Source organism: Miscanthus floridulus, chromosome 8 (assembly GCF_019320115.1).
Source record: "Miscanthus floridulus cultivar M001 chromosome 8, ASM1932011v1, whole genome shotgun sequence".
NCBI classification, from domain to species: domain Eukaryota; kingdom Viridiplantae; phylum Streptophyta; class Magnoliopsida; order Poales; family Poaceae; genus Miscanthus; species Miscanthus floridulus.
In genome coordinates this window covers 2864622-2888384 of record NC_089587.1, presented here as the reverse complement: position 1 = coordinate 2888384, position 23763 = coordinate 2864622, and the positions used below count along the sequence as shown (strand labels likewise).

General features: G+C 47.0%; 2 protein-coding genes across 2 annotated transcripts; both read right to left on the bottom strand.

Moving 5' to 3' along the window:
• Window positions 1–820: 820 nt before the first annotated feature.
• LOC136470889 (uncharacterized) lies at window positions 821–4824 on the bottom strand. Its single transcript, XM_066468621.1, has 10 exons — window positions 4473–4824; window positions 3653–3731; window positions 3439–3533; window positions 2810–2914; window positions 2630–2709; window positions 2325–2415; window positions 2120–2227; window positions 1587–1673; window positions 1336–1404; window positions 821–1104 (listed from the first exon to the last, which is right to left on the bottom strand). The coding sequence occupies exons 1-10, from the start codon at window positions 4680–4682 to the stop codon at window positions 964–966; spliced, it is 1065 nt and encodes a 354-aa protein (XP_066324718.1). The 5' UTR covers window positions 4683–4824; the 3' UTR covers window positions 821–963.
• Window positions 4825–7156: 2332 nt separating this feature from the next.
• LOC136470888 (uncharacterized) lies at window positions 7157–9271 on the bottom strand. The gene is made up of 5 exons (XM_066468619.1): window positions 9105–9271; window positions 8281–8352; window positions 7961–8075; window positions 7346–7441; window positions 7157–7247 (listed from the first exon to the last, which is right to left on the bottom strand). Exons 2-5 carry the CDS (start codon window positions 8340–8342, stop codon window positions 7164–7166), a joined length of 357 nt encoding a protein of 118 aa, XP_066324716.1. The 5' UTR covers window positions 8343–8352; window positions 9105–9271; the 3' UTR covers window positions 7157–7163.
• Window positions 9272–23763: the final 14492 nt, after the last annotated feature.

Sequence of the window (23763 nt, the reverse complement as noted above, 5' to 3'; positions counted from 1 at the left end):
TCTCCAACACTGGTCCTGCGACTCCTGCGGATGTTTTTGGTAATTTAGGGCTGGTTTGGATTCAAGCCTTCCAGGCAACGCCTGGCCAGGCAAGCAATCACAGGCGTAGGATTTCGTCCGCCTGGGGTCACGATCGTTGCCTGGACGAGAATCTGCCTGCCAGTCACAATCCAAACACGCCCTAGTGCGTGCTGTCATATGGCGAGGGAATTTCCTGGACCACACCATCCAAAACAAAAAAGCCTTGCAAAATACTCCTCCTAGCACGGTAGCACCAATATTTGTTTTGGACTCGCAAGATGCAACTGGAACAAGGATTGATCGTTAGCACAGGGTACGTGCTCATGGGATACTGTTAATGTCTTGAGACATAAATAAATAAATCAATCAATCTAATGTTCAACTAGTTTCTGCACCACAAATTGCTTGCCACTTGATGCGACTGTCAGCAATACTACTACTCTGCAGTCTCCACCAGTAGTTGCAGCACAAGACTGAAATGATGCTAATCATTCACACCAATCCCTGTATAAAGTACGTAGTAGCACATGACAACATCAAACCTTACAAGCCTCTGCACCATTTATATGGAGCCCCCCATGTCTATTCACAACTTTAGACAGATATATCCTATTTCAGGACCCCAAAGAATTTAAACAGAAGAAGCATGGTACAGCGCAAACTCACAGTTTTCATCGGAGGAAGAGGAAATATTGTTTCATCCGCCGTGTTGTGTGGAATATCAACTTCAATGTTACAGGGCCAATTACCAAAACAGAGAATTACAAGCAGGCAAAAATGTTAATACAGGTCAACCGGATTTACAAACCGATGGCGTCAGCTTTGCTCTGTCAATTTTCAATGTCAAAGGATTTACAAACCGATTGTTCCAGGAACATGGAAAATCCTTTAATACAGGTCAAAAGATTTACAAACCGATGGTTCCAGGAACGACGATGCCTGTCAATTTTGATGTGGGCGATCCTGTCTGTTCTTTGCTCTCTTCATCTTTGCTTTGAACCTCAGTTTCAGTAGCAGTGTCTCCATAGTGTTGACAAAGTTGCCGACTGCCATAACCACCAGCAAGATCCCGCAGACTACAACCTGGTAAAAAACGAAAATGAGGTGTAAATTTCAGTCCAGAACAAGTGCCAAGTGGCATGTCAAGATCTATTCAAGACAGTTTGACCTATATCCCTCCACCACCACCCAGAATTTCAAATATTGGGAAAGGCAATAAATTCCAGACAGCAATAAATTCAATCAAGGGCCTAGACAATTTAATCCTATCTGACATTCAACTGTAAATAGTGAAACTGTTAAAATCATTCTTGCCTGCCATTCGGAGGCAAGCCCATGCAAAGCTGTCTGAAGAAGTAAAACTCCAACATATGCTTCAAAACCCTGAAAACATGGAGCATCAGGACCAGGTGCGTCAGTGCAGCAAACAAATGATATTAGTCCGATTAGACAGGATTTATGCATGAAGGGCCAACAACTTATTCTGGAGGGTTCACGATGAGTGGCAACTCAGTTCAAGAGAAAAACCAGGACCTGCCATAGTTCGAATTGTGCAGACAACATACCTGTAATATGAAAAGCACAGGGTATAGCAGCAACAGCTGCCCCTCCACACCAGCTGTTTCTCCAGCGACGACATCCATTCTTTTAGCCTGCAAGGAGTTAATTGGGAGAGATGTTAGGTTAACCTTAAAAAGTATTAGATAATGACGTGACACAATGCTGATTCACAGGTTCACATTCTACCAATAAGCTCTGCCCACAAGATTTCTTTTATGATAAATTCACTGACTGTTTCTTTTTGAGAGTACTAAATCAGAGAAACATTGATTATCTTGAGTTGTCCTTTGTAAGCACCTAGTGAAGATCTCCAAGCATCTAGTTTCATCATATACAAATTTCCACTATGACGCTAATGGAAATGGAGAATGTTCCTTGGTTTGAAAAATGTTTCATCATATACAAGGAGCTTTTTGTATTTCTAGTTAGGATCATGTGTGGAATACTTATGTGAGATATGCTTATCCTATGTATTGAAATTATAAGTTTCCAATGCCACAGAGGTTAGTTAGTTTCTTAAATTCAAACAAGACCTTACCTTTCCTAGAGCTATTCGAGTACGCAATCTTTGGCGCTGGTATCTATTCTGTAGATGCATTGTAATGCCTTGCATGATTGCCCAACGCAAGAAAAGTTGCACCCCCCTCTGCAAAAAGATTATTGTTTGAGTGCAACATTAGGAAATTTCCCAAGCGATGCCTGCATCAGTGCTTCTTCCCAGAAAAAAAAAAGAGAGCATATACCTGCTTGCTAGAACAATCAGGTTGTCCCTTTATCTCCCATGTAAGGCTAATAAGAGCCATCAGCATTGCTAGATAGTGGTGATATATCCACCTGAAAATGTAGCAGCGAATCATGATAGAGAAAGCATGCATTGGAAAAGAAATTTAACTAGAGAATAAACTAAACACGGTCAACAAATTATTTGAATTGAGAAACATTTAACCAGCTATGTTTTATAAATGGACATTTGCAACTAACCTTAAATGCTGCAGTTAAAAATTTAAATATCTTAAGCAGTGAAACTTTGGGAGTGATGATGCCTTACCATGGACGAATGTCACTTCCATTCGCAATTAATACATTCTCACGCAAAGCAAAGCTTGTGTACAGGTATAGTAACCAAGCCTGAGAAGCAGCAAGACATTATTTAGATAGTTCTTGTTGGACAATGCAGTGATCAGCACAGCGAAAATATTCAAGGAATATCACAGTATCGACAAAACACCTGATAAATTTGAACAGCCAATGCTGGAAGGCATCCATCCCATATCCACCATCTCAGTAGGAGGAGGATAGATGGAAACAACAGAAACTTATAGGCAGTCCTATCCTGCCAATAGAACAGGTTAAAACATCAACACTGTTGGTGTGAGGCATCCTTATAGTTTACAAGATGAAATATCAGTTCAACCCAAAGATCTAAGGATTACTTGGATTCAAAATCCCAAAAGTATATTTTTTACACAACATTACAATGCATTTACCAGCATACAGCCCAGTATTATGTGTTTCTGTACTAGCTAGAGGTTTATAAAATATAACTGCATCACACAAAACAGGCTAGATGTTTCATTAGAAGAACTTACTGAATTAGTCATGTTTTACCCTGATGATTTCAGTTCCTCCTAAAATTTTGTACACAGTGGCAGATTAAAGGTGACATATATTATACAAGTTTCATCATAATGCTTACTATCATTGGAACCAATAAGTTACCACTATAAAAGGTGAAAAGTTTAAGCTGACAAATCACAATACTGCACTTTCAGTTCTTGATATCATATGTGACCCCCCCACCCACCCACAAACAAAAAAGTCTTTCCAAACGACATTGAAGAAGTATCTTAAGCATACCCTATAATTGTTATACTCATCCTTGATTTTGAGCTTATCTTCCTTCCTCGCCACCCGCACATTCACAGGGCCTAGAAACGTCTTAAGAAACTTCCCTGCATGTTCACACGATAGTACATCAAAATTAAGAAATCATGATCCATCGATGACAATTAAACTTGAACCCAGAGCAAAACAGGGTAGGGTATTATATATGAAAGAGAACATATCTAACCATTTCTCTTGCTGGGAAGAAACGAAGCCACATCACTATCCGTGATTGTGACCCTGGCACGCTCCAGTTCCTCCTCGACCTGCATCAAGTATAAATCTGAAATGTCACATTTCGAACAAGAGCAGATGGCCCCTTTAGGTCATTTTAAACCTATTGTGCTTGCAAGGACGTGCAGGGCGCTAATCCATAAGAAGATTTTACAAGATGTGATGTTTCAGTAGCACACAACAATGTCCTTAGGCCAATGAGTTCATATAATCTAACTGTCCTTACCAGGCTACCATGCTGCACTACATGTAACAACTTGCATGATCCAAAGCCATGTAAACTTCCAAACCAAAACGAACGAAGAACCAAAGCCAGCGTACGCACAACCATTTGATTAATTAGGTTGAATTCGGATTTCAGGCTGGCATCTATACAAGTCGTGTTATTAACAGATTTTCTCATAGCTTGTGAGACACAGACAGACGACAAGCTGCCAGAACTGGATGGAACCTTATCCTGGAACATCCGGCACAGTAGTGGGGGCGTAACCATTCCAGGTCGAGCAATCATAAAAAATGCGGACAGAACAAGGCAATCTAATTAATCCAGCAGTCGGGCATCTCCATGCCACGCCCATGCATGAGACGGTGAGATGGGGAGCAAAAGATGGGATCGCGGCGCAAGCTTTGATGAAATCCCCGCCGCAGGGGCATCCTTAAAGTAGGCATCAATCCGCGTCGGCAAGCTAATCGCGATCTGAGATACGGGACCTGAAGGAGGCAGAGCCTGGCAGGAGGAGAGGTGGAGGAAGAGAAGGCAAGGCGAGGAGGACCTTGTCGAGCGTGGAGGGATCGAGGGCGTGGAGCTCGCCCTGGAGGCGGCGGACGTCGGCGTCGAGCGCCACGGCGCGGCGGCGCAGCGCGTCCTCCTCGGCGGCGCGGGTGGCGACGAGGGCCGCGGCCGCCTCCCGCAGCTCCCGCGCTGCCTCGGCCGCGGCGGCCGCCGCCGCCTCGAGGCCGCGCGCATCGCCGTCGCCTGACATTGGCTGGCGCGGGCGGTGAAGCGGTGGGGCCCTGCCCTGCGCTGCGACTGCGAGGCGTGCGGGCAGAGGACGATTCGAGCGAGCGAGCGTGCGACGGAGGAAGAGCAGAGACCAGAAAGATGGAGAGGAATTTGGATTTCGGTTCTGGAATGGAAGCCCTTCTCTGTGCGGCTGCCTGTGCCTTACACGTCAAAACTGGTGGGTGGGCCAGCCGAAAGGAAATAAAGTTACTCTCTTTTTTCTTTTATTAGTATTTTCATTTTATTATTTATTATCGATCAATTCAGGAAAGCATATTAAGGGCGTTCGGCTGCTCGGTGGAATAGTGAATTTTGGATTATTTCGAATGATTGAATAGTGATCTATGAGAGAAAATAATCTGAAACAAGCGGGAAGTAGTACAGCTAGATTATCTGCAAGTAATCGCTGCCACGTTGGACTAGGATTTCAGTTGTTGACCCTTGCAAATCGTAAACCAGAAGCACCTGGTCTAGAGAGCCGTGCTACAAAATCAATTCGCATCCGCTGCCTGCCGTGCTTACCAAAAAATATTGACAAAATCCTTTTCAAAGAACGGAAATGACAAAATTACTAGTTGACAACCATTACTGTTACCTTATCACGCTGTTGACCGGTCATAACTTGCAGGGATTACTTTAGTCTATATACAATCTGGAGTAATCCTATTCCTTGGGCGGAAGAAGAAAAAAAAAACGGCCAACAAGTGTAGCAGTCATAAAATGAAGTAATCCTCCTCTCTTAAATTATAAGTTATTCTATTTTTTTAGAATCAATGCATCTTAAGTTTGACTAAATTTATGTAATGAAATAATAATATTTGTGATGCCAAATAAGTATAATTAGATTCTTCATTAATTATATTTTCATAGCATATCTATTTAATGTTATATATCTTTGTAATTCTCTCTATAATTTTGATCAAACTTAAAATACTCTAACTCTTCAAAGAAAATTAGAATAACTTATAATTTGGAATAGAGAGAGTAGAGTAGAGCAAATACACATAGCATTAACAAAGTTTGTACTCAAGACGTGCAACTATATTTATTGGAGAAAACTCAGAAAAGGAATGGCTCAACGCCCAGCGCAATTACAGGTAACAGATACACGTAGCATTCAAACACAAACATTTTCATCTGTGACGCATGACACGACAGATAGCCGCCACCAAAACCACCTTCATGGCTTCCTATGTTAAGTTTCGTCCAATCCAATTGAAGCGCAGTTTATCAAGGAATACTATCCAAAATTATGCAATATTTTAGGAATACATAACCTACAAAATTCGCTGTTAATCTATCATATGTATCCGATGAGCTGACGACATTCACAGAAATCGGCTTGCTTTAGGAACCCGATCCTGCTGTAACTGAAAGCAGCTTCAGCCATTTCCAGATTCCAACTCCATGCAGAATATAACCCTTGAGTCAATGTTCTAGTCAACTGAGCTGACTGCGCGGCATCAGATGCATAACAAAAGATTAGCCGCAGGATGTTATATGCACAAATACTTGATTCTCCGCTTGAACACAAGTGACTGTACTGGGCTCTCGGAACTTAGCCACATAAGACAGCAACATCAAGTTCTGTTTCGTTTACCCACACCACAGATTCAGAATTTCAGATGCACGCACCGTCAACTGGCAGGTTCAGTATGAAAGCAGTCAGGATTCTTCAAAGGTCCTCCAAACAATAGCAGATTGTCTGCAGAATCAATCAGGCCGGGCAAACAACAGTTAAGCAGCAAGCTTGACTTGGCATTTGGCATGAGTCAAGCCCGTCGACTAAGCCGCAATTGTCATTTATGTCTTGAACTGCATTCAATTTTCTGGTTTTAAAAAAAAAGGCATGAGAGGGTAGCGTCAACTGTAAAATATTCAAGATGCTGAGCAAACGTCGACTAAGACAGAGAATTTTCATGTATTTCTTCGAAACATACAGACACAGGGAAAAAATATATCATACTTTCTGCAAGGCCATCCTTGCTGTGCCATTCATACAGCGCACAGTTTGACAATGTATTAGATGTTCTTGTTTCTTCAACCAGGGGAAGAGTGCCCTGTGTGCAAAACACATATAATCCTCATCCTGTTTTCTGTTGAACCATTAAGAAATTCGGAGAAACTTGCTTCAGAACATCAGGGTAATACAGCACAAATACAGCATTGAGCTAAGTCAAAGTAACTGATGAAAGCATCAATAAAACAGTGGTATGAAAACCAATAACTAGTTAGCCACAATTTCTCATAATTGAATTGTTCATTTTGTTTTTGTTGCATATCTGAACAATAGATACCCTTCCCCAGACCCCGCACAGAGCGGGAGCTCTTTGCACTGGGTACGCCCCTTTATATGAACAATGGATAACAAGATGGACAGTGATCTAAATTACCCAGTGCGTCTTTACAGTTGACATATAAACAAAGAAAGACAGGGTTAGTTTTCATACTTACCAGGAACCTAAAACCTGACTAGTATACTATCAATAGTCTTCAGTTGCTCCATCTCTTCTGAACTAGCAATTCCAGGATCCACATAACACAACTGATAACATGACATGTACACCAGATAGTTGTATTATATAAATGTACAAATTCATGTAAGCCTTCTTAATTTCATGTACTTTGGGCCATTTGATGTACCTGATACTGTGGCTTCCTGAGTGTGTGGACACCTCTCTTCACCGGACGCTGCCATCCTTTTTTGCTTCTTAGAGACCTTTCTAGATCTGCAGTTCTCTGTGGCATTAAGGGAAAACATTTGAATAGTGTACTGATAGAGAAACAGCAATTCAAAGTCTATTCTAGAAGTTTCAAAATGGACTATGCATACAAAATAAGGAACCAAAGCAAAGAAAATATAATCCACAATATGTTGCAACACATCAAAACAACGACTTGTTACAGCAAATGTGGGCAGGTCCTTTCAAAATCTAAGCTGCGGCTTTCTCAATCAACACCACAAGAATCCATTCACATGAGAAGCAAGAGGGCCTCAAGATTTTCTGTAGGGTTAAACATTCATGCACGCTGAGTTAGACACCCGATGTTCAGTTTATGTTGGTGGTCCTCAAAGTGACTGTTCAGCAAAAAGCGTGAAGAACGAAAATACCAAATAGCACAATACTCTGAGCTTTGAAACCAACCAACTTGCACCATAAGCTGAGCTTCAAATTGAATGTGAAACTAAATCACAACTAATTGACAACAAAGGGAAAATAGTTCAGACCAATAAAATGAATGAGAACTGTAACTTACATGGCCAGGATCTAAAATCAAAAGGGTGTATTGTTCTTGAGATCCACGATGACCCATTTTCTTTTGAATCCCAATTATTGTCCTTGAGTGACCATGATGTTGAAAATATAGTGGGCTGTGAACGGCACCTCTTTAGTTAGTCTATAACAAAGTTATTTCTAGATACTGTAAATATTTCAGATTATGTGATAGAACATTTCTCAAAAGGGAGACATAGTGGCAAACATTGCATAAGATAGTGGTAGGTTGTGTATAATGCCGAGGGAAAAGAAAGGAGGAGATGCTCAATTGCAGAAGCATGGAGAAGAATCCGCCACTACCATTCCAGCTCAACCGTAAGAACTTGTATATTGCAGATGGGACAGGATGAGATCGTCTCCATAGGAATGCTCCTACAGATGGGGGAAAAACAATGGCAAAAAAACATCAGGCACAGAAGTAAGAGACAAATATTAGCATCACACATGGTGTTATGGTAACCGTTTAGCCAGTAGTGGTATATTAATCTCTCTTTGAAAAGTCAAATAAATAGAGGCAGCAGTTATGAGAGGTATCAGGATTGATCTCCTACACAGACTTGAACAAATATATATTAGTGATGCCATGAGCATCAAAAGGGGGAAGGAAACTGTCAAGCTGTACTATTAGTATTATATATAATGTGCTGATGTGACGGGAACATTGGACCGGACCCGAAAAACATCTGTGGTACCTGCATTGCACAGAGCTTAACTGGAAACGGTGTTGTTCCTTGCCATTTTATTTTGTTGTTGCAGTACTACTGAAGATCTCATAAACTCAGAATTGACAATCAGTGTTGAACTAATAGTGACTAATAAGTATCATCTAGACACTAGAACAGTGATGTTTCGATAGCTGTTGAAATATAGTTTGTATTTCTCATAATAACTAGATTAAATATGCTTCTATTAGTAGCAGATATGCCTAGCAGGTCAGGTCTCTATCTGAAGCATGATGAAGTGGCATAGCAATATCCGTTTATATAACGAATAATAACGATGATTACGTTTTCGTCCATCACAAGCAGCAGGCATGAATTTGCAAAGCAGAAGACTCTGCAGAAAGGAAGATACGCGCGCGGATAGATAGGATTTGAGGAGAGTCGATCGAGAAAGACGCATACCCAGTTCCAGCGCCAACTGGTGCTAGCAGGAACTCCAACGCGGGCGAGTCCGGATCGAGGCGAGGGGCGGGGCTGGGGCTGTTCCTGGCTGTGCGAAACGGAGCGCCGGGACGGCAACCCGGCGGCGGCGAGATTGGAACTGGGGCCGGGGCGTTTTGCGTGCTCCGCAGCGGTGGGCGAGGAAGCCAGCAGGGTGGGCTGCGAGGGAGCCGGGCCGGCCGACGAGACGAGAGCACCGGGGTTTGTTGATGGGCCAGGACGATTGGGCTCACGAGCTGAGGCGTATGGGCCGGAGTCCAAGTTCGAACTGCCTACTAGGCTAGATTTCTGCCCATCCACACCGCCTAATTTGGAAACTCCGGTCCCTCCGAGGGATGACTTTTTTCTGGATAATCTATGAAAATATAATTTTAATTATCATCTTACTAGTTCTCAGTGGGGGCATTTTCCATCCCTGGGTTTTGCTCTCCCTGGTTTCCAAAGGAGCCCTATGCGGGCCATGTTTTTTTTTAAAAAAGTTGCACGCATATCGGAAGAAGTCCAGGGCAATGACCTTAGTCTGAATGTATAATTTTCAAGAGTGTCACATCAGCTTTACATATTTTTGTTGATGAAAAATATCGTCTCTCAATATTTCATTCATCAACAAAAATCGTGTCATGAAAATGTGCATTGAGGTAGAGTTACGTCTTCTCGTCTCCCTCTCGAGAGACTAGCCCTAAGCGCCGCCGCCACTATCGCCATCCACCACCGCTGGTACCCATCTCTTTCCCTCTGGCATCTCACCGGAGGTCGGAGGGAGTGGGGATCCTTCGTTTTTTAATAAGTTTTCTAGTAGATCGAGTTTTCAAGGTTAGGGTCTCTCCATGACAAATTTCTTAGTACCGGGGCTTTATCTCCTCCTCCTCCTCCTCCTCCTCCTCTCCAGCGACGGCAAGGAGGTAGGGTGCAATCATTTTCTCTATGGCGGCTCTATTGAAGATGAGGGCGACAACTACGACGTCAACAACTTCACCAGCATGACGACATGGAGACTTTTCTTTCCAGACGACGACATCAAGGTGGAAATGATGTCGTCGCCATGGAATAATTTTCTCCGGTCTCTTCTCCGTTTTATTGTGGTTAGATCTGGCCACGATGAAGGAATAGAGAGAATAAATTTCATATCAGTCTTCCTCATTCTTCTGTGGCAGAAAGAAGAAGAAGAAAGAAGACACAAGAAAGAAGAAGTTTCTCAACTCTGCCTGAAGGGATGTTGGCCGTTGTTTGTTGGGCATCTGTTCTCAGTCCGGTTGCCGAGTGTTTGCATGTGCGGTCATCCATACGTAGCGTCAAATATGTTTGCTTTTGAGATTTGGAGCTATTCATAGCGTGGATACAATTTAGATGAAAATCAGTTTCTGAATATATACAGTATATTCCAGAGTGATTGTAATGTGTCGATATACCGAGCTATTATCTAATACAATTATTCTTTCGTCGAAAAAAAAGCGCATCGAGAGATGATTCCCATTAGTTTTACGAATAGGTGCTTGCACCTGATCATTGTCTTTTTCTTGAATCCTATACCTGCCACATTCTAGTGTGACCATGCGTATGTGCCAATGTGAGATCTCAATATGGCTCAATAATCTATATAGCACATGCAGTACGGATGATAACACCGTGCATGCAGTGCAAGAATTGAATATTGTAAGTAGCCAATCGGGTATGTGTACGTGCAACTCTAAGAGACGGAGTTGCAAGGATTAAAATGTCACTAAAAACAGTACTGATCTACTGATCGGGTACGTGTACGTGCATATATATTCCCTAATTCACATGCATTCAGTTTTAGTTCCTCTTCATATATTACTTACATGCATGGAGTAGTTCAGTCCAGAGATCGAGCGCACTTTGAGAGAAAATAGGTAGGGCTCTATAGAACGCAAGATCGTGCAGGTTCTCGTAGGAAAAACGCAGGAAATAGTTTGTTTGCCACATGGATGGATGTATATACAGTATATATGCATACTGCAGGTAGATGAGCAGTACAGTACGTACGTACGTAGTAGAACACGGCTAATTTATGGAAAGAAGAGTTCAGTTTGCTACAAGAAAAATGTTCGGAACAAGCTACACAGCTAGATGTCTAGATTGCGGCTGCATGTGCTCGTCACTGCTACACAAATCCTCACCGTGGTGGGCATTTTCAATTTAACGATCACGAGGCGGTTCGAATGGCCGCCACGGTTAATCAAATAAAAAAAAGAAAAAAGGAGCAGCCGAAATGGGCCTGGACATGGGCCTCGTGCCGCCGCCGCCGCCCCTGCATGCCCGATCCGCCGCCGCTGCTGCTGCTGCACGATCCAGCCCACCGACGAGCCCGTTCCCAGCCCACGGGGCGAAACCGCCGGGAGGAGCCGCCGCTGCGTTGCTCGCCGTGGAGCCTGTCGCCGCCGCATTGCTCACCGTGGACCTCCAACCCGCTGGATCCGCCGACGAAGGCCTCCTCTCCACCGGATCCACACAGTGGTGGATCCATGGAGGGAGTGGAGGAGGGAGGGAAGAGAGGAGGCCAGGGCGCAGGCTGGATCTACCGCCAGCGGGCTCCATCTTGCCGGATCCGTCGCTAGAGGCCTCCTCCCCGCTAGATCTGCGCCGCCATGGAGCCATGGAGGGAGGGGGAGGAGGCTGGGGCGCCGGCCGGATCCTCTAGCTGCTACGGGAACCTACACCACTGCCACACTACACTAGTGCGTACTCAGTAGATGGAGAGGCTGTTGACTATACTGTTGAGGCGACCGGTGCCGGTGGTCTCCGCATAGCCCCCGAGGGTCACTGCCCGTTGTGATGCTTGCTACATGGATCAGTAGTTGGCAAACGTGGTGTAGCCCCCCAGGGTTGTTACCCATCGCGAAGCGTTACTCAGGCCTTGTTTAGATTGCAAATTTTTATAATTTGGACACTGTAGCACATTTCGTTTATATTTGATAAACTTTGTCCAATCATGGACTAACTAGGCTCTAAAGATTCATCTTATGATTTACAACCAAACTGTGCAATTAGTTATTTTTTTTACTTATATTTAATACTCCATACATGCGTCTAAAAATTGATGTGATAGAGAGAGAGTGAAAAAACTTAGAATTTGGAGGTGATCTAAACATGGCCTCAAATGGGAAGTTGGCCGTGATGTACTCATCCATAGGGGGTGTAGCCCCCCAGAGCCCTACGCAACGTGATGTACTAGGTCCGTGGGCAGAGAGCCCGACGTAACTCGGTGTAGTGGTTTTGTGGGCAAAGCCCTACCAAACAATAGCGTACGAAGGGCCTGTCTGTTTGCTTGGACTAGGGTGGTCGGCGCGTACTAGCCAGGCCTGGCCAGCTCTAGGCAGCATCAGGCAGTGCAGCTGGCCATGTTTGTTTGCCTGTACGTAGCCGTAGGGTCTGGTTGGGCTAGGATCTTGTTTGTTTGCCTGTACAAGTGGATACACCTTCCCTGCATTTGAGCATGTGGTAAGATTACCACCATAGCTTCTCCTGCTGTCCTTAGGCTATCCGTACTCGTTCACCTCTATTTCCATCTCTAAAAAGAAATATTCTATCCTAGTCATCGAGATTCTCTACTCTATACTCATTTCTCCCGCACCCGTGTTATCTCTATCCCATATTCTATACCCACTATTCCATATTTTATTTCCCTCTCTCCCCCTTTCTCTCTCACCAACTCTCTCTCTCTTCGTGCTACAGTGTTGCTATAGTGTTTAGCGTGGCCCTCTCGCGTGCGCGGTCTGTGACGGTTTCCTGTGCAGCCGGTACGCTCCCGGAGCGTTTGTAGGCGCACGGTGCGGACACACGGTACGCTACCGCTGGCATACCGGCCGCTTTAGCGCTGCGCGGTGCGGACAGCCTTATTGGCATTCCATCGAACACTTGGCGTGCGATGGCCACGATGCCGTCGAGCGCGCCTAGGAGCAAGCCGCCACTGCCGGCCTCCTCCACCGCTGTCCAGGAGCAAGCCGCAGTAGAGTAGCAGTCGGCCTTGAGCGGACATGCAAATCTTGGTGCCTAAGGCGGCGTCGAGCGGATTCTGGCGACCTGCGCGGCGGCGTTGAAAGCTTCTAGGCCCCTAGTTGGGTTTCGGTGATTAATAACAACACGGGATTAATATGACTAACATGTGTTTTGCAGAGGCAATTTGAGTTAGGTCATGTTAATGGTAATTGATTGGGCAATTATGGTTTTCATGTCCCTATCGATGAAAATCGTTTTGGTTTTCAAAGTATGGACGACAAGGTTAAGGACAAACTAGTTCTAAGTGCCGTTTGACGTTGGAGAGACACTTAGAGTAGTTTAGGATTTTGTTTTTTCTTTGGCCGTACTATTAAGAGGGTATGAACTAGTAGCTTGACCTAGAGAGGTGAATGCATAAATTAGGCTTAAAAGATTCGTCTCGTAAAGTAGTCACAATATGTTCAATTGATTATTTTTTTTAGTATATATTTAATACTTCATGCATGTGTCAAATATTCGATGGGACGAGATATATAGTTTACTGTGATCCACGTGCGGTCAGCAAGTGACACCGTGGGCTAGCTGAATCTAGTGATCGCACTTGCAACTGCATCGACATTAGATGTTTGCACAAATCATGCTAATTGCTGAATGATTCCACCAATTGCTGAAACACAGAAATATGGCACCAGGAAGGAGCTCTTCTACCCTTCCATTCATTCACAACAGATTGTGGAAAAAACTAAAAACAGTAGCTAAGTCCCAAAGGGTACTACATAAATTCCGACAAAACATGAACTGATCTGATACAGAACGGGGCATGCGGAGGATTTGAATCCTTCTGGCTGGACTAGCGAGCAGCCAGGGCTGTTGCTAGCGTGGAGACAATGCTGGTAGACTGTGTCCCAGAGTCCCCGGGCGCTTGGCAGTTTGTGGAGGAGTCGACCACCGCTGCTAGTGGAGTTGGAGGTGGAGAGCGGTTGGCGATGACAGCGGGCGAGTCGATGGAGATGCTCAGAGCAACGGCGAGAGCCACCGAGTCTTCGAAGGTGGGAGCTAAAGCTACCGACGCTTGCTAGAGTGTGGGGCGTAAAGGCCGGCAGTGTCAGAGGAGCAAGCGGTGTGCCTTGAGATGTCTTAGGGCATGGTTAGACTCTCTATGAGGCCATCGAGCCCCCAGGGAGCGCCACCGGCTATGGAGGAAGAGGATGAGGTCAAGGAGATTGAGCATGAAGAGTCATGACCTCAAGCCGTCTAGATCCTCCGCAAGCGGGGGGATTAAGTGGTGGTCATGGAAGAGGAGGACACCACCAGGGAGGTGAAGAGGCTACAGTCCACCCTTTCCACAACCATGAAGTAGATTGAGGTTAGTATTGCATCAACGGTGTCCGTCTTTGACGTTGGAGAATATGGCCCTTTATAATCTTGGTGCTTTGCATGGCATAGTGCAAACTGTCGTACAGCGGCAGTAGCTGATCGAAAGGATGGAGCCCCTCGCCGAGGAGAACGCAAAGCTAAAGAAGGCGATGAAACTGATGGAGAAGAACGTCCAGAGGACCTAGCGCAAAAGGGATCTTGCTGAATCAAATGCGTGGGACCTAGAGTAACAAAAGGGGGCCTTATCCGAGCAGCTGATGACAATCTCCGAGCAGCTGGAGCACACCTCCGAGTAGCTGAGAAGCGTCTCCGAGTGGCTGAGGCGCACCTCCGAGCAGCTAAAGAGCATCTCCGACCTGAAGAAAGGTATTGCGGATTGGTGAGTTTGTTATGCATTGCTGAACAGTCTTGATGTTGTCACGTTTGTAGAGCAAGATGCGGAGCTCGGCCAGTTGCGCCAAGTCATCGGTCAACTCCAAGAGGAGAAGGATAAGGCATCTAGGCGAGCGGCGAAGCTGGTCGAGGATCTAGAAGGTGAGTAGTTCATGGTCGGAGTTGTTGTTGAAATGATTTCTTCATTTGACGAATCCCTTTGGTCTCTGTAGAATACCGTGGAAGGACCAGGGCACAGTTCAACGTGCTAGAGCTAGAGGCATGAACCCAGAGGGGAAAACTCGACACCATGGTGGCTGGAGTCAAGCCTGTGCTTGACTGTATCAACATGGAGGTGGCTCCTTAACCTGATGATAGGCTACCCCATCCGGACACCATCATTGATAGATGCAAGGCGGCGTGGGAGAACTTCAAAAGCTTCAACCGAGACACCGCTATCTCCATCGCGACGCACACCCTAGTGATGGTCCGGTCTCATTACTCTACCATCAATCTTCAAGCAATAGGAGCTAGATTTGCCAGAGGGATAGGTGCGACAAAGCAGGAGCAACTGAAGGATGAGGTGGAGGACACGGCGAAGAAGCTGGCCGACGATGTCGATCTCTTCGGCGAGGTAGATGGTGATGGCCAAGCCTAATAGCCTGAGTGGAGAGGAACCTATATGGAACATCTAGAGAGGAGCGTTAGGTGCATGAGGGCATAAGCAAACATTTATGTATTTGTATAAATGTTGTAAGTAGACATCATGTGCATGTTTATGCAGCTTGCTAGCACTTTTGGTGAAAAAGAAACTTGTTGTGAACCCTAACGCGTTTATACGTGGTATAAGTAGCATCTGAGCAGTTAGTTCTTTACTAGTCTCTTGGCCTTGGCTAGCCCATATTCCATAACATCGAGCGCTGGAGCCCGTACACGTGTAGGAGGAACAGACATGACCGAGGAACCATAGCCGACCACCCATAACACAGAGCGCGGAGCCCGTAACACATTGTCGATGAAATATGGTCGGCAGTCTACCTAGGGGTATGCCCAAGGTAGTAGATTATCGGCAGACAGATGCGCAAGCCCCAAACAAGACGGTGACGCAAGACAGACACGAGGTTTTATCCAGGTTCGGCCGCCAAGAAGGCGTAATACCTACGTCCTGCGTCTGATTTGTATTGCTGTATGTCAATGAGAGATGTTTTTAGAGGGGTCCCCTACCCGCCTTATATAGTCCGGGGGGCAGGGTTATAGATCTGGAAACTAATCCTAGTCAGTTACAATTGCCATATGTGGCCGGATAAGGATTCCTATTCTAACCGACCAGGATCCTGCTTGGTCACCAAATCCGTCTTGATTCCTTGTGCGGGACTCCGATCAGGTTAACTGGGCCGCACGTCATCTTTCGGGTGGACCGAACCCATCGATCCGGGCCAGCCCAAACTTAGCCGTAAGGGTATAGGGGTTAATACCCCCACAGCTAGTCCCCGAGCATCATGTATTATGCTGCGACACGCCATTTTAACCTTCTCCGACAAGTGAGGCTTGAGCCCTTGATGCCTCCGACCACCGTCATCATCGGAGAAGTAGGTTGTCCGAAGAATGTATGGTGCTCTTAAGAAAAAAGAAAAAGATTTCTTGTCCTGAGAAGTGTGCCCACTTGTATTTCTGAAAAGAAATGTAAGTGGTCTTGAAGCATAGTGTCCTTGAACATCAGAAGCGTAGGGGTCGAAAAACAAACACATTCACCGCAAGGTGAAGTGTGCCCACTTAGTCCCCGAGCCTGGTAGTAGATAACGTAGGCACGTGGTGCCAGGGTCTAAAAAGAATTCCTAGTTTAGTTAAAAACCAAATTGCCGTACAGGCAAAACAAGATGCACCGGCAGGTGCATCGTACCGACAGTCCCCGAGCTTGCTGGAAGGCGAAGTATGAGCCTTGTAGCAAGGTCTAAAGAAATGTCTCTTAACTATATGTGAGTATAAATCACATGTAGCCAAGGAAAACCATTATTCAAGCAGTGGTCGGTGCAGTCCCCGAGCACATTATTAATCCTTACAATCATTCAAAGCACAGGGGTCGAAAAAACAAACACATTCACCGCAAGATGAAGTGTGCCCACTTAGTCCCCGAGCCTGATAGTAGGTGACATAGGCACATGGTGCTAGGGTCTAAAAAGAAATTCCGCTGAAGTTAATAATCCAATTGTCATACAGGCAAAACAAGATGCACCGGCAGGTGCATCGTACCGACGTAGTCCCCGAGCTTGCTGGAAGGCGAAGTATGAGCCTTGTAGCAAGGTCTAAAGAAATGTCTCTCAACTGTATGTGAGTACAAATCACATGTAGTCGAGGAGAGCAAAACTCCGAGTAGTGGTCGGGAGAGTCCCCGAGCACAGCAGTGGTCGTAAAAAGTCATCATGGTCGGAGCAGTCCTCGAGCATAGTAGTGGTCTGGGCAGCCCCCGAACTCAGTAGTGGTCTGGTCAATCCCCGATCACAGTAGTGGACTGGGCAATCCATGATCGCGTGCGCCGCTTGTACTATTATTTGGTGTATTTATTTGTCGCCTTATTCTGCCAAGCCCAATCTGACACGTCTGGTCAAAAAAGCAAACAGGTATAGCATGGCGTTCTGCCCTCTTACTCTTTCTGGCAAACTGTCGCTTGGCACCTGTATGGAGGTGCGTCAGTGTGGGCCCTCTCACTTTATCATCGAAGAGGCGCGTACACTGTAAACGAAGGGGCGCGTTTATTGGCGTAGATCTCGAGGTGGTGTGAACAACCGTCCGCTGCGCGTGCGCACGTCTCCCAAGAATCTTGGGCGGACGAAACGACGGAACTCTTTGTTATTTATAATGTAGATCTGGCAAGTTACTGACACCGTTCCCCATTGTCATTCGCTGCCGCAACCTTCGTCTTCCTCTTGCCGAACCCTATTCCTCCGATAATCACCGCCAACCCCTTCGCCACTGCATCCACCCCCTTAGAAAGGATAGACTAATGGCGAAGAGAGACGCCCAGAAGAAAGGTGGAGTCATGGCGAAGGAGTGGTGGAAGTCACGGAGCAACGAACAGACCATCGAAGACCTCGTCGCCATGGGGGTGCTCCACAACAAGGCACTCGCTGGATGACGCGCGCCGAAAGGAGAAAGCTTCCCCGATCCACAACCAGGTGAGATTGTGGTTTTCGAAGATTTCTTCAAGCGGGGTTTTGGGATTCCAGTGCACCCTTTCCTTCAGGGTCTCTGCTTGTATTACGAGATTGGGATTTGCAATCTGCATCCCAACTCGATTCTTCTTGTCTCCACCTTCATCCATCTCTGCGAGGCTTATGGTGGCTTCCAGCCCCATTTCGACCTCTTTCGCCACCTGTTCTGTCTTCGGAAGAAAGGGAGCGGTGGCTCTAAGATCGCCGGAGGCATCTACCTAAACCTGCGCAATGGCATGAAGGCTCAATACTTGCACTGCCCCTGGAACACCTCACTAGACGAGTGGTACAAGAAGTGGTTCTACATCCGTGAAGAGCCAAACACCATCACCCTGTGCGATGTGGGGCTGATTCCAGAGAAGAAGAATAGCTGGTCGGAGAAGCCCGAGAACTTGGAGCAGATCGCCGAACTGCTCGGGATGATCCCGTGGGGAAGGCTCGATGGCCCAAGCGTGGTCGGCAACTTCATCAGCCAAAGAATCCAGCCCTGCCAGAAGAGGATTCATCCTGGCTTCGAGTACCAAGGAGGCGCTGATCCAACGAGGACCAGGAAGGAGCCGCTTGACAAGATGGAAATCAAGGCCAGGATTGGAGAGCTGTTCAACCTGGCCGATCCCAATTATGTCGGGCTGAACACCATCGAGCACGCCTTCAAGCTGGCTCAACCTCCCCCAAAGGTAAATGATGCCACCTTTTAACTGTAGAGTCATGCTGTGGCAAGAAAATAACTGTTTGTCCCCGTTTTGTGTCTCAGTGTAATGGTCATGACCGGGCAGCAGTGTTCGTGTCGCCTCCCCCCGGTGTAGAGTGGCCGCAAGCTACCGGCCTAGCCGCCCAGACTAGCGCCAGGACCGACGACGTCCACTGGGTGGTACTCGAGACTGTAGAGGACGCATCGACCAGAGCCGCTGGCAAGCGTCCGGCTGCCAGCAAATGACGCCAAGCCATCTTCCCCCTGTTGGACGATGAAGCAGAGGATGCGGACATCTTCTGGCTTGTCCCTCGAAAGAGGAGAAGGCAAATGGGACCGACGGAGCAGGGTGGCTCCTCTAGGCCAGCAGTGGTCACATCACCGACCACTGCAACATAGAGGACAAACGAAGGAAACATCAAGCATCATACCCCGACGCCTATACCGGAGGTGGAAAGGGTCCCGATGGAAACTGCCGAGCAAGCGGAGCAGGGGCGGTCGAGGAGACGTTCCTTCGCCACATCATTCAGCAAGTCGAAGCTGTAAGTATTTATATTTTTGATGTAAGCTTGCAATTGGCATTGGATACTATTATCTTCTGAATTTGTCTCTGATGCATTAGATCGGCATCCACCGAGAGCCCCGACCAGCTAGCCAGGTGCGGCGCAACGTCGCTAGTAACGGCGGGACAAACTGCCCAGCAGCCAGCCGTGGAGGAGCCTGTAGTAGGAACTCCTCCTGGACCTCAGCAGGCAGATGACCAGACACCAGTCCCCGAGCGGCTGGTTGAGAAGACAACCGAGCAGTGTACAAGTGCTCCGAGCATGAACCTTGCTGAGGCGGATACCATGGCGCCAAGGGAGCCGGATCTAGTCGAGGAGCAGCAGCCAGAAGTGGCCCAGAGCGTTCTTGCCGATGCGACGGCTCGTGGAAAAGCCCTGGTAGTCGTGGAGTCTGTAGACTCCAGACCAGCGCCGCCTCCTGAATAGGAGGTTGAAGAAGAAGAAGTAGAAGAGGTCCTAGGCCGTCCCCAAGATAGGCGACAACATGTATATGTGTCGCACTATCGGAACGACGAATGGGTTATGCATGAGGAAATCCCAGAGGTCGAAGAGACCCTAAGAGTCGAACGGGCGGCCAAGCGTCTGGTGACAGAAGTCCAGGTATGTTTGGCTTGAATCCTTGACCCTGTTATGTAGTCAAACTGTCTGACTTAGCTTGTCTATATGCAGGACTTGATGAAAACCGCAAAATACCGAAAAAGGTGCTTCGACCAGATTGAAGGAATCACGGCGACCAATAAGGAATTGGCGGCCGAAGTGGAACGCTTGCGGCGCCAACTTGAAGCCGCCGACCAGGAGAGGACAGAGTGAGAAGCACAGAATCAAAACCTGGTCGGCCAGCTCAATAACAAAGAGCTGGAGAAAGCAAGTAAGTTTTCACCTTATCATAGCAAGTGCAAGACTTGTGTTATTGTGTTCTTGGCAGTAATAGCTGTAATGCAGGTTTAGAAGCTGAAGTGACCCGCCTCCAGGGGGAAAATAGCCGTGTGACCGCAGAATGTGGTCGCCTGAAGGAGGACAACGAGAAACTAGCACGCAGCCAGTCTGAACTCCAAGACCACACTACCAAAATGAAGGATGAACTGAAAAGTAAGCATTCCAGATCACCTTTGTCACTCTGTCGCCCACCTTGCCTTATCGTGTCATCACATTTGATGTCTTGTACCACGTTCAGTTTTGAAAGTCAATGCCAAGAGGCACCTAGAGGCCGTGATCAAGGATCGTGACGACTGGAAAGCACGATGCCTCAAGGCCACCGAGGAGCGGGACACGTGGAACAAGCGGTGCCAAGAAATGGCAACTGGCATTGTGCCCGTCCTCGACCTTATCGACTCGGCGCTCACAGAGGAAGAGCTAAGGACGCCCCAGCTCGGACTGGTCGAGAGATGCAAACAAGCATGGGGATGGTTCCAAGAGTTCTTGAAGGAGGCGGGTGAGTACACGGGTGCCCATGTGCTAAGCATGGTGCGTGCTCACTACCCCCTGATCGATCTCAAATGCCTGGAGGCTAGGTACCCGAAGGAGATAGACCCAGACAAGGCAGAAGAGCTTCGGACGGCCCAGCTGGACTTGTCGTCAAAGATAATTGGCGATATTAACCTATGTGGAGGTGGGACAGCACCTGTACAGGGTATGCCATCGACAAGCCAGCTGGAAATGCCATCAGCTGCAAGCCAACCGATGAAGCCTACGGTCTTGACTAGCCAGGCACCGGCGGGGCCATCCCCTTTAGCTCGACTAGCGCAAGAGTCCCCGAGACTCGAGTAGGGTATCAGAGGCGGCGAGCAGTAAATGCCATGCGCCCTGACTAGCCAATGTAATAGGCTTAGAGCTGTAGAAGGAGGACATAGTTGTGTTATTGTAAACTGGAGCCTCTTTAGGCAAGCTTGTAATAACGTAACTGTATATCATTATAAGCTTGTTTGCTTTATACAAAACATATTTAAGCTTGAAATTTTTTGTTGGTGTAACTAAGTGGGAACGTGTTAACGTTCTATTTAGTTGTACCGTTTTGCTCGACATATCATCCCGAAGAGTTTGTGCGGCCCTAGTTTGGCATGTGGTCGGAGTGTGAGGTACTATGACCTGTGCACACGTGGACGCGGACAAGTCAAACTAGGGAGGACCTGCCGATCACCCGCAATGTAGAGAGCGGATCCCGTGCACGTGTTGGGAGGAACCGGAGACAGGGCCTGCTCCGAAAACCATAGAAGGAGTGGTGGTCGGCTTGTACTGGCTAAGTTAGAATAACCATAAAATTCGGAGTGACACATTAGAGTGGTCGGAGAAATCATAATTGCTTTATTAAAGTAAATCGAAAATACAAGTAGAGTACATATCTCAGTAGTTAAGCATAGAAACGTCTAAGCTTGTCGATGTGCCACGAGTTTGGTACGTCCGTGTCGTCCAGGTGAGCTAACCTGTAAGACGTTGGACGTGTGACTTCCTTGATCATGAAGGGTCCCTCCCATGGGGTTGCGAGTTTGTGGACACCAGCCTGGTTCGTCTTCCACTTCAGGACTAAGTCCCCGACCACGAAGAAATGTTCTTTAACGTTCTTGTTGTAGTACCTGCGCAAAACAGCAAGGTATTTGGCCGTGCATACACAAGAATCGAGCCTTGTCTCCTCTGCGCTGTTGACTTCTAGCTCCTGTACTTCATTGACCTTGCCCTCATCGAAGTTCTCTACCCGTGCTGATCTGAAAGCTATATCTGGTGGGAGGACTGCCTCAGCGCCGTAAACCATAAAATATGGTGAGACACCGGTGTTACGACTGGGCTGAGTTCGGAGGCCCCAGACCATGGCTGGTAACTCCTTGAGCCATCTTCCGGGAGCTTTGTTGTTTTCTCTGTACATCCTCTTCTTTAGTGCGTCCAAGATCATGCCATTTGCCCGCTCGACTTGTCCATTAGCCCTAGGGTGCGCCACCGAGACGTATTTTACTACTATGCTCCTTTCATCGCAGAAGTCCCAAAAAGCGTTCCTGGTGAACTGAGTACCCAGATTAGTAATGATGCTGTTGGGTACACCGAAACGGTGGATGACCTGGTCGAGGAACGTGACAGCCTTCTCTGAGGATGCCTGTACCAGAGGCATGTATTCTATCCACTTAGAAAATTTGTCAATTAGCACGAAGACACATGTAAATTTCTCAGGAGCCGGTTTGAAAGGCCCGATCATGTCCAGCCCCCAGCACGCGAAGGGCCAAGAGGCTGGAATCATCTGGATCTCATGTGCTGGTACATGGTTCTCTTGGCAAAGAACTGACAACCCTCACAGCGGCGGACTAGCTTCTCTGCGTCGGCTGCTGCTGACGGCCAATAGAACCCTGCTCGGAAAGCCTTACCGACCAGTGTTCTTGAGGCCGCGTGGTTGCCGCAGGAGCCAGAGTGGATTTGGTCTAGGAGATGCTCACCTTCCTCCTAGGTTATATACTTCATCAAGATTTCCTCCTTTGCGTTTTTGCGCCATAACTTGCCATCGATGAGCAGATACTGCTTACTGCGACGCATCAGTCGCTCGTTTTCTGTTCAATCAGTATAACCGCTACCATCTGTTAAGTACTTGATGAAAGGTGTCCTCTAGTCTGGCTCATGAGTGGTCGGAAGCGGCTTGGTTGTGCTTGTTGCCGGAACCGTAGCCACTAATTGCTGGTCTGGAGCTTTGTCGACCGTAGAATCTTCGTTTTCGATGGAAGGCGTGAGCAGGTCTTGGACGAATACGCCATGTGGGATTTTGGCTCGGGATGATCCTAACTTTGACAACGCATCCGCTGCCTGGTTCTTGTCCCGGACCACATGTATGTACTCGATGCCATAGAACCTGCCTTCCAGCTTTCTTATCGATTTGCAGTATGCGTCCATCTTTTCGCTGGTCGTGTCCCAGTCCTTGTTGAGTTGGTTGATGACCAAAGCCGAGTCTCCGTAGACATAGAGACGTTTAACACCAAGCTCAACCGCAATGCGTAAACCATGCAGGCATGCTTCATATTCAGCGGCGTTATTAGATGCTGGGAAATAAATCCTGAGGACGTACCAGAGCTGCTCCTTGGATGGTGACACAAAAAGAACTCCTGCTCCTGCACCGTCAATGTTGAGAGAACCGTCGAAGTACATCATCCAATATTCATTGGATCCCGAAGAGGTAGGCGTGCTTAAGTCTGTCCACTCGACGATGAAATCGATGAGTGCTTGAGACTTGATTGTAGTACGGCTTGCAAATTCCAAGGAAAAGGGGCATAGCTCCATTGCCCATTTGATGATGCGTCCGTTCGCATCCTTATTGCGAATGATGTCCCCCAAAGGATACTCGGTCATGACCACCACACGATATCCGTCGAAGTAATGCCTCAACTTTCGGGATGTTATCAGTATGGCAGAGAGCAGTTTCTGAATCTGTGGGTACCTGGTCTTGGATTCATTGAGTACCTCACTAATGAAATAAATTGGCC

Excerpts from the sequence above, each read along its gene's own strand:
- LOC136470889 (XM_066468621.1), bottom strand. The coding sequence starts at position 4,682 with ATGTCAGGCGACGGCGATGCGCGCGGCCTCGAGGCGGCGGCGGCCGCC. Across the intron at positions 2,228-2,324 it reads CTGATTGTTCTAGCAAGCAG|AGGGGGGTGCAACTTTTCTT; the intron begins GTATATGCTCTC and ends ATCTTTTTGCAG. Across the intron at positions 1,405-1,586 it reads CTGTGCTTTTCATATTACAG|GGTTTTGAAGCATATGTTGG; the intron begins GTATGTTGTCTG and ends CCATGTTTTCAG.
- LOC136470888 (XM_066468619.1), bottom strand. The coding sequence starts at position 8,342 with ATGGAGACGATCTCATCCTGTCCCATCTGCAATATACAAGTTCTTACG. Across the intron at positions 8,076-8,280 it reads CTTACGGTTGAGCTGGAATG|CCCACTATATTTTCAACATC; the intron begins GTAGTGGCGGAT and ends TGCCGTTCACAG. Across the intron at positions 7,442-7,960 it reads TGATTTTAGATCCTGGCCAT|AGAACTGCAGATCTAGAAAG; the intron begins GTAAGTTACAGT and ends TTAATGCCACAG.